This window comes from Phalacrocorax carbo, chromosome 9 (assembly GCF_963921805.1).
Source record: "Phalacrocorax carbo chromosome 9, bPhaCar2.1, whole genome shotgun sequence".
Classification (NCBI taxonomy): Eukaryota; Metazoa; Chordata; class Aves; order Suliformes; family Phalacrocoracidae; genus Phalacrocorax; species Phalacrocorax carbo.
In genome coordinates, this window is record NC_087521.1 from 30,294,469 (window position 1) to 30,305,335 (window position 10,867).

General features: G+C 46.8%; 1 protein-coding gene across 1 annotated transcript; it reads right to left on the reverse strand.

Moving 5' to 3' along the window:
• Positions 1 to 3,274: 3,274 nt before the first annotated feature.
• Positions 3,275 to 5,684, reverse strand: HSPA2 (heat shock protein family A (Hsp70) member 2). The gene has a single exon (XM_009508558.2). The coding sequence runs from the start codon at positions 5,573 to 5,575 to the stop codon at positions 3,671 to 3,673; it is 1,905 nt and encodes a 634-aa protein (XP_009506853.1). The 5' UTR covers positions 5,576 to 5,684; the 3' UTR covers positions 3,275 to 3,670.
• Between the last annotated feature and the right edge of the window lie 5,183 nt (positions 5,685 to 10,867).

Below are 10,867 nucleotides of genomic sequence, written 5' to 3' on the forward strand. Positions count from 1 at the left end.
CCGGGATATATTCACTCCTGTCTTTAAGATGGTATCACAAGGGGACGAGCAGGGCTGCAGCCTACCTGCTAAGGCCTCTGTGCAGAACTTCAGACACTCCGGAGGCGGCGGGGCACGGGGCTGACTCACCCGGCCGGCTGGGTGGACGCAGCCTGTCCAAGCACGTCTCAACTTTCCAGCTCCTGAGTGGGTTGCCCTCAGACAGCTCTCTTGTCCTCAGCTCCCTCCAAGGGCTCTCACATGGCACATTATTTTAGTAATGCTTTCGGCTTTGTCTTTTTCAGGCTCTCCCCTGCAAAGCGACGGTGGGGAATTGCAGGGCGACCTGCATTGCACACAGAGGTAATTACTTTGCACTGCTACACACCTGGCTGTACCGTGAGTGAGGTGCTAAGGCGCTTAAGGGTTTTCACTTGAGTGATTAAATTCTCCAGTATTAATGCTATGGGTGTTCCTTTATATAAAATAATACCATCCATATAAACTCAATCAGCAAATATAAGGAGCCATCAAAAGTTAAAACTGTAGTTACACAAGTGCTATGAAGTTATAACCACTTTATATCCTTCCTATGGGCTTGGTCTTTCGCAGAGCCCTGCGTGAGAATAAGCAAAGTTCAGAAACGCAGGCATTTTGACAGGAGGTGGCTTTCCCTGTGAGTCAGGGCAGCACAAAGGAGGAGAGACGCTGAGCGTGGAAGCAATGAAACTGCAGATTTTGGACAAGATTATTTTCCTAGCTTTGCCAAATTCTTTTGAAACATGCAACAACTCCCAGAACTACATGTACACACCAAACACATCTATCTGCAAATCAGGAACGGCATTTTCCCCTCTGACATTTAATAACTTTAAGAAACCGGAGGAAAAATATGTAGACCCACTGGAGTCAGTGGCAAGTTTCCACTAACTTAAACAGGATCAGAGTTTCGCTCTACAGTAAGTATAATATACTGAAAACAAACCTGAAGTTATTCTTTTATAAACCCAGTGAATGAATGCAAGGAATCTAGCTCTGAGCCGTTCAAGTTTTACACCTCTTCATTTTGGGAGGGTGTTCACATATTTGAAAGGCTACTTTGTGCCTCGAGACTTCAAACCTTTTTCCAATCATGTAAATCAGCAGAATTTTCTTGTCCTTTACATGTCCCACACTGTCTTGGTATGTCCATACTAAAAAATATCCCTTTCCTAAGAAGAAAAAAAAAATACAACAGCTCCAGTGTTAAGCTAATCATGTCCTCAGCCCCTGGGTATTTTAACCATCTGGGTGGGTACTTCATGTCTGTGGTTCGCTGTTACTCCCTGCCTGCCCTGCTGCTGAAATGGGCAGAGAGCAGCAGTGGCCGAGGTGAGGGAAGGGGCAGAAGACAGCGCAGGCGTGCAACAAACTACCTGCTGTGTGCGTTTGGCTACTTTAGCTCTGCAATACACTTAAACAGATGTTTGGGGAAAACAACAAAAAAATTGTGTTTAATAACTGGGAAGCAACGCTGAGGAATGCACACCAAGGGCTGAAAGTAAAGGAAACTATGTGGCAAGGGCAATTACCAGTCAGTTAATAGAAAAAATAAGTTAACCTGCATTTACAATGAACATGGACACTACCTAATCCTTACTGCCGTCCCATAGTAGTGGGATTTCAGTTAGGAAGAGTGCATCTGACAAAGTATTATGGTTTGCAGCAACAACATTTCACTTCAGAAATCTAGATATTTACTTATTAGTTTGGGGGGGGGGGGCCGAAGTCATAGTATCTTCTCATTCTCAGTGGTCCTATATATGTTACAGCCTGGAGATCAAGTGGCCAATTGCCAGGAAAATACTGTGTACATAAACACCGAAAGCACCCAGCCTGATGAGAGCCTTTCGAGATTTCACTGAAGCACTCAGCAGGTGCTGAAGTTGCAGCAATTGACTTCTCAGGTCTCACCGTGACAGCACTGCCATTTACCCATGAACTATTCAATAAATTTGAAGTGGTTTTGAATCATTTGATCAAACAAGCTTTTTACAAGCCTCGTGTTCCCCAGTAGCAACTGTAACCAGCAGAGAGAAACCCGCAGTCAGTGCCCTGGCAAACCAGCCGAGAAGAATCATGTAGTAAAACCAGAGTTTCATATCTCTGATGATTATTAAATACTAAACAACTTTATTTTTTTCTACCCTCTTATATATATATTAAAAAATGTATAAAGATTTTGTGATATCACCTGCAAGCTTAAGGAATCAGGCTCCTACAAGTTCTCTGCAGCAGAGAGAGCCAGCAGGGCAGCGCCTGCTTTCTTTCCCAGCACACCAACACTCCCACTTACTAAACGAGTAACCAAACAAACACACTGCAGATGATTCCCTTCAGCTGCACACTGCTCTGCGGTTTTTTCCCTTAAAGGACAAGCCAGTCTAAAATGTGCATGTCGTCAGGCTCGGCCATTACAGCTAATTAATTCACAGCTCCTCGGACTCCGAGCGCTGTGCTTCTTGCTTTCTGAGACAAATTAAGAGCTCTGGAGAGGGTTCTTAGTAAAGCCAGACAAGTTTAACTACTACAATTTTGCCTGTTCTATCAAGGTCAGTGTCCTGGCTCCCTCCTCAGCACTCCCGGCTCTCAGGGTCCCCGTAGCAGCTGTACTTTTGATTATCTTGGTGGGGGCGGCAAACATCCAGTAAAAAAACCTGAAAGCTCAGCTTGCACACAAGCAACCCAAGAATAACTCAGCAATTTCTATAGCTGGCCCCAAACTGGGCTCTATTTTATAGAGCCCAGCCGCCTGCCAAGCAGGACTATTTTTGTTGCACTGATTTCCACACTGTTTTATGTCAGCAACATGAACACAACAAGCTGCTCCGGAGCGGCTGGGCACCGCAGCCCAAGCCGCAGGTTACAGATGACAAGCAGGTCCTGCACAGAAACAACCACCCCAACCCAGAGACAGTTTCCCCCCCACCGTGGTGGTGCCGGGGTCACGCTCATACCCGCCCCGGTGTCTGGGGTCCGTTGCACCGGCACACGGCCCCCCCCGGCGCCCTGCGAGGGAGGCCAGCTCGCTCCCCAGGCTGGGCTCCGTCAGGGCCGGCCACCGCCCCAATCCCCACCACCCCAGTAGTGTCGAGCCCGCAGCAGCCACCTTACCCGTTTTCCTGCTCAAACCACCTTTCCAGGGCGCTGGCTGCTGCCCCAGCTCAGTGGGCTGCCGGCACCAGCAAGGTCTTCCTCACCCCCCCACCCACCCCCAACCCCACTACTGCCCCTTCACAGAGAGGAGGAGGATAGATTTATGCTTTAAATAAATTTTATTTATTACCAAAATTTCCAGAAGCCAAATCTGGCTTTTTTTTTTTTTAATCTTCCATCAAGATTTTCATGCATAACTTGGAACTTGTCAACTGCAACAGTCGAGTGGTTACTTTAGAAGAGACACTTAAAGAGACAAACATCCAGAGTACAAACAGCTGTATCTGAATTAACAAAACTTGTCTATTACTAACCTTATAAAGCAGGACGTGCCTTCCCTTTTATCAAAACCAAGCTGACAGATCTGCCTTTATACACACCCAACAGAATAAACTCTGTTATCGGCAAGGACGTTTTCCTTAAACGTTAGAAAAAAAAAATACAAAGCAAAAGAACGGCGTGACTGTCCATAAACCAGTCTATACTGCAGTCCTCTTTAATCTACTTCTTCGATGGTCGGGCCACCGGAGCCTCCCGCCCCAGCCCCTCCAGCTCCCTGGTACAATTTTGTGACGATCGGGTTGCAGAGTTTCTCCAGCTCTTTCTGCTTGTGCTCGTACTCTTCCTTCTCGGCCATCTGGTTGCGATCGAGCCAAGAGACCACCTCCCTGCACTTGTCGAGCACTCTCTGCTTGTCCTGGTCACTGATCTTTCCCTTCAATTTATCGTCCTCCACTGTTTGCTTCATGTTGTAAGTGTAGGACTCGAGGGAGTTCTTAGCTGCCACCCGATCCCTGTTAGCTTCATCCTCCGCTTTGTATTTCTCCGCTTCTTGCACCATACGGTCAATGTCGTCCTTGCTAAGGCGACCTTTGTCATTGGTGATGGTGATCTTGTTCTCCTTACCCGTGCTCTTGTCCACGGCACTGACGTTCAGGATACCATTGGCATCGATGTCAAAAGTGACCTCGATCTGGGGGACTCCACGGGGTGCTGGGGGGATGCCTGTTAGGTCAAATTTGCCCAGCAAGTTGTTGTCCTTCGTCATAGCCCTCTCACCCTCGTACACCTGGACCAGGACGCTGCTCTGGTTGTCTGAGTAGGTGGTGAAGGTCTGAGTTTGTTTGGTAGGAATGGTGGTGTTGCGCTTGATGAGAGCAGTCATCACTCCACCGGCTGTCTCGATGCCCAGGGACAGAGGGGTGACATCCAACAGCAGCAGATCCTGCACGTTCTCAGACTTGTCTCCCATGAGGATAGCTGCTTGCACAGCAGCGCCGTAAGCAACAGCCTCATCAGGATTGATGCTCTTGTTGAGCTCTTTACCATTGAAGAAGTCCTGTAGCAGCTTTTGGATCTTGGGGATACGGGTAGAGCCACCTACCAGCACGATCTCCTGGATCTGGCCCTTGTCTAGCTTGGCATCACGCAGAGCCTTCTCCACTGGCTCCAGGGTGCCACGGAAGAGATCAGCATTGAGCTCCTCAAAGCGGGCACGAGTAATGGAGGTGTAGAAGTCAATGCCCTCGTACAGGGAGTCAATCTCAATGCTAGCCTGCGTGGAGGAGCTCAGGGTGCGCTTCGCCCTCTCGCAAGCTGTACGGAGTCGCCTCACTGCTCGCTTGTTGCCAGCAATGTCACGCTTGTGCTTACGCTTGAATTCTTCCACAAAATGGTTCACCATGCGGTTGTCAAAGTCCTCCCCACCCAGATGGGTGTCACCAGCTGTGGACTTCACCTCAAAGATGCCATCCTCAATGGTAAGGATGGACACATCAAAAGTGCCCCCTCCTAAGTCAAAGATAAGCACGTTCTTCTCTCCGGCCCGAGTACCTTTCTTGTCCAGGCCATAGGCTATCGCGGCTGCTGTGGGCTCATTGATAATACGCATCACATTAAGGCCAGTGATGGTGCCAGCATCTTTGGTGGCCTGGCGCTGGGAGTCATTGAAGTAAGCAGGCACTGTGATGACAGCATTCTGTACCTTGCGCCCCAGATACGCCTCAGCAATCTCCTTCATCTTGGTGAGGACCATGGAGCTGATCTCCTCTGGGAAGAAGGTCTTCATCTCACCCTTGTACTCCACTTGCACCTTGGGCTTGCCACCCTCGTTCACCACACGGAACGGCCAGTGCTTCATGTCAGCCTGCACCGTGGGGTCATCATACTTGCGGCCAATGAGACGCTTGGCATCAAAGATGGTGTTGGTAGGGTTCATAGCCACCTGGTTCTTGGCAGCATCGCCGATGAGGCGCTCTGTATCAGTGAAGGCCACGTAGCTGGGCGTGGTGCGGTTGCCCTGGTCATTGGCGATGATCTCCACTTTGCCATGCTGAAAGACACCCACGCAGGAGTACGTGGTGCCCAAGTCGATGCCGATTGCCGGCCCTTTGCCAGACATGGTTTCAGGTTTCTCCGGTGGGCTCCTCGCTCTCGTTAGCACTCGCCTGTCCCGCCGCCCGCTCCCGCTGCCCTCCGCGGCGCGATGTGCCGTCGGGGCGCCCTCGCCGCCTCCTTTATAGCCGGCGTCGCCGCCTTCTGGAACCTGCCAGAACCCTGCTGGCCAATCTAGACGCCCACCCCCCACCACTGACCAATCGCCTCCCTGAGTCGCCGAAGAGCGCCCGCCCTCTAATTCCTGGCCAATCAGAACCGCGGTGCCCACCCCTCAGCCCAACCCTCCCCGCTGTACGGTGGCCAAGACCCAACTTCTTCCTGTTTTTTCTCGATCCGTCTCGGCTTGCGGAGTGCGCCACGGCTCTCGGCCAATCACCACTCGCGCTTCACATTCGCCCCGCCCCCGCCCTGAAACTCTACTAGAAAGTTCCAGTGGACGTTAGACGTGAGGTCGGGGATTGACATTAGCGTTATCCAATGGAGATTGGGCAGCCGGGGGAGGGGCGGGCTGGGTGGTCGCCAGGCGACTCGCCTGGCGCCTCTCCTGCTCCCTGCCGTGGCCGCACGTAGCCCGCGAACGGCGGCCGTGAGGGGGGGTGCGGGGGGAGTGGGGCTGCGGCCGCGGCTCGCCTCCCGGTGTTTGTAATTCCTGAAAGATCAGCGCAGTGCGGCGTGTCAGCTCCCAGCCAGCCGCCAGCTGGTGCGGAATTTACCCTTATTTGGTCGCAAAGCGGCAGAAATTCAAGTCTCACGCACACCCCTACACACCACTCCCTCTTTCCCGCCTCCCCCCGTCCTGTCAGGGCGGAACGGCCGCCGAGCCGCCTCCTCCCGCCGCGGCGACCCCTGGAGGGGGGAAGTTTCCTGAGGAAAATTCCTCGCAGGGCGGGTGGCTTCGCTATGGCAGAGGGAAGGTCCTGCGGCGAGCAAAGGCTGAGGCGGTTTTCGGCCTCATTCTGGCCGAGCTTGGCAGGCTGCGCGCAGCCCCTCTCCGGGGCAGCCAGGGCGGCTCCTCCCCGCGCCCGGCCGCGCCGAACAGCCGGCCCCGCCCGCAGGAGCCCGCCGTCGCGGGTGCTGGGGGTGCTGAGGCCGTGGGTAGCCTGCCCCGGTACCAGGAGGCAGGTTATGGCATCTGGCGTCCCCCTCTGGAAGGAGGAGTTGGGGGTTTGGGGAGCCCTGGTGCTGCGCCTTTCTGCGTGGTGACCATTCTTGAAACGCCTCCAAATTTTTGTCTGTTGTGCTAATGTAAAATGTCGTCACGCCTACATTTAGCAAAAGCTATGAAGCTATTAACTCGGAGCTAGGAAAGTGCTTTGATGAAAATATATTAAACATTAAAATCTGCTGCGGTTCCTCCAAATTATTCCTCCTTACTTTGAGACAAACACTTCAAAATATTCCAGTTCTAGTAAGGAGAGCAAAATACCATGCTGACATCTTTTTTCCTTGGAGGCTTAGTGAGTAGCTCCTTTTCAGGAGCTATTTATCAAACGTATATAAGTTTATACATGGTCCTTTTTAAAAAGTGGCTAAAAGTGCTACCCATAGACTTCACATGTTACATGAGAGAAGGATTAAACATGCTGTATGCTTAATTCATCTTTCCTTAATTTTGTCCCCAGCCTTCAGCATTATGCTATAGCAGCCGTCATAGAAAATGTTACAGCTTTTCCCAGCATGATTTGAGTTCATGTGGTTATTACAGATACTCTAACTCCCGCTCAAAAACATCCTTGTTTCAGTTAGGGTGTTTTTCAAGCCTTTTCACAAGACATGAGAATTCCACCTCTTTTGTGTAGTAGGTGTGTATGTAGTTTTGAGATGGAGGAGTGTCAAAATCTGATGGTAAATATTGTACACGCTTAAAGAATTATTATTCTTCCACCGATCCTGGTCTTTTTTCCACACAGGTTCTGACCTTGGAGAAATCTGAAAGGCAATGGAAAATGAAAACCGTCAGCTCTCCAACAGGAGCTGCTCTGTATTTACCGTATGCATATTTCTTTGATGGGAAGGGTGTCGGTTTCTCTTGTAGTTAGACCAGTGACTGATTCATCACTGAACTATCTCCTCCTATAATTCACTGCTACTCCATTCAGTTGATTGTACCATATAGAGCAAGGAGAAATGCCGGAGCAATACAAAGAGTCTTGGTTGATAAATTCCATTTCAGCTGAAAAGTTGATGTTATTTATTTGTATCCTTGTGAGGACTGTCCCTTAGGAGCACTAGTAATGCACGAGAACCCTGTTAGTACAAAGTCAGACCCTGTTATTTCAGAGCAAAGGTTCCTACCTTACAAACGTATGTACAGAAACAAGAGATGGAGAGAACAAATGGACTAAGAAATAACACAACGATGTTGATTAGCACAATAAGCAGTCTTTGCAGCAAAATTAATTTGATATTTAAGTGTAGCTGTAATAAAACCAGTTTTATCAGATTTAGAAGTGACATTTCATTAATTTGGCCCAAAGCTTTTAGCTGTATGTTTTATCAGCCCAGGCACAAAATAAGTACAAGAGCTCCAGACAAAACTCGTTTGGGGTTTCCTTGCTCCAATAACTAGTATGGCCCTGATACGGTTGTGCTGATACCCAGATGTGCTGATAACCAGATGTGCCGATAACCTGCTAAAGGCACATTTGCATTGACTGGATTGCTGCTTACCCTGATAGTACTCCCTCAGTCCTATTTATTTCATCATTTGAATTGTTGTTTTGCTATAGTAAATTTGGGGAAAAGATCTTTGAGGAAAATATGAGCATACCATTTTAATGCTAATGGTGTAAATGAGACACTTGTGGCCATTCTCAGGAAAGATCAAAAGGTCTCTAGACTCAGGCTACCAAGTATTTCATTTAGCCTGCTGCAGAAGTGTTTCTTTTCCAGTTGAGCACGCAGGTGCTGTTTTCTTCTTCTGTATGGGTCTGAGCTGCTTTTTAAGCTTTTATTCCTAATCAGAAGTTCACATGATGTTCCTGCCATCATCTCTCATCTCTCACCTGCGTCCTTAGAGACAGTCCAGTCTAACTAGAGGGAGCAACCTCTAAAGCCTCATTACACTTATTCTCTTTTTCTCAGTAGAGCTATTAGAAGCCTGCTTTTTGTCAGCAGTTCTCTAAGACTTGCAGCGCAATTTGTGAACCAACTCATCTATGCAGTCATCCTCTCATAGGGGAAGAACCACATGATTTTCTTTTATGTTGCTTCACATGCACTTATGTTATAGGTGAGCCAAACAGACTGGTTCAGGAATTAAAGAGTGAGCTTTACGGTGAGGACTTCAGTACAAGTTTGATTTTCTCTTTAACAAAACATTCACTGTTATTCCCTCATCCTGGATCTTTAAGCCATATTTTCATAGTCACTTCCAGAACAGCAAGTCAGCGCCTCTGGAAGTGGCAGGCCTCTTTCTGATCCGTTTATTTGTGTTTAGGATCGATAATACACCCATGTCTCTGGTTTGGCAGCATTATGTAATACGCTGTAGGCTATTCTCCATTACTACACCCAGCCAGAAATGAAGATGATATTTAGATTTCTTCAGTGAAGCAAGAGCTCAGTATCTGGAGCAGAACTGAGAACTCAGCCCTTATCTTTATCTCCATAAAAGGAATATTTTTTCCCACATATTTCGTAAAGCAATGCAGTATAAAAATAGGAGTGAACACAACTTACAGTTCAGTCAGACATCAGCCATGTAGATTATTAAAATTATAAAGTTGAAATGCAACGGTCTGTTCAGGTTTGACAATCAGAAGACCTTAGTCCTTAAATTCTAGTATCCATGTCCCTCGTATCCACTTCCTCAGTAAAACTATACAGAAAATTGCATAAATCAGATTGTATTGGTGAGGGTGAATGAATTCTTTTATAATACAGCCATCAGTTCAGAAAAATCTAAGCAACAGCTGTTCTAAGAACAAGTAATACTTTGTCATAATACATTTTCATCACTGAAATCCTTAATCTCATTTATATTTGTGAATATATGTCTAGTAGTTGGAATTCAGACAAGAACTGCTGGTGTATGAAATGCCAACAGATTCTTCTGATAAGGTGCTGTTGTGTTAAAAAATTGTAGTGTATATGGGGGGAACTATGAAACTTTTTTGGTGTTATTTTGTTTTTATATACCTCCACTTAATCTGAAAGGCAGCCACAATACATGGTCTCTCTTAAATAAGTGTTTCTTTGTTTTTGTTAATAACAAAGTTCTGCAAATCAGCATAACGTGTTTTCAGAAAATTACGCAAATGCACAATCAGTAATATGGAAATATTCAGAACAACAGAATATAGGGCACAGTAATTTGGTATTGCCAAACCAGAAGTTCAAAAATCATGAGTCAGATCTCCTAAAATTATAAAAGTAGTTTAAAATTATGAGCTTAGAAAGCACACGTGGCTTTATTCACCTTCTGGCTTTTTAATCTTTAGCGTATGTTCAGATTACACTTGTAGGATTTTCTATATAATTTGCAGACCTAATTTTTTTAAATAAATGAAATAGCGGATTACACCATCTCACAACTAAAACAGGCTGCCGCAGATTGATTAGACTCAATAAAATCATGTAAGTTGTCAACACTGATTAAACTAATGCTTGATGTTTCAAGGAATAATTATTTTATAATTAAGTGGTTTTAAAGCACATTTATTTACATAGACTTCTGCAGTTTGCTGAGGCATGATTAAAAGCTGAGGTTAGTATCACTAGCGCTAACTAGATAAACTGGTGTGCTGCACATTTTAGGCAGTCAGTTCTTTACCTTCCTGTAACTGCAGCCTCCTTTTCTTGCAGCCAGTGCCAGCTCTACTGACAGGAATAAAAAAGAGACTTTAAAGCAGGTAGTTTGCAAGTAATCATAGAATTGGATCAGAAAAGGACCTCAAGAGGTCATTTAGTCTCATTTTGTGTCTAAGCAAAATCTCCTTTCTTACAATTCAAGGCAATTATTTCTATTCCTATTGATCGTGGACATGCGAAAACCTTATTCCATTTTTCTCTGCGACCAACTTTTGTATGTATAAAAATCACCATGTTTCCCCTCTACCATCTCTTCTGTAAGATGACCTAAAATCATTCAATCAGTGCTCAAAGGCAAAGTGTTCTCAGCTTCTAGATCTTCTCATTGCTTTCTCCTGGAATCTCTGCATGCAACTTAGATCTTATTTTTCAAGTGCTGTGATCAAAACTGGAGACGTTACTAGCTCACGCCTCAGCAGTTCCAAAGGAGCAGATTATACTCCAGTTAGGCATTTCAGTTTTCACCTTTATTTACAACAGCTTG

Excerpts from the sequence above, each read along its gene's own strand:
- HSPA2 (XM_009508558.2), bottom strand. The coding sequence starts at position 5,575 with ATGTCTGGCAAAGGGCCGGCAATCGGCATCGACTTGGGCACCACGTAC.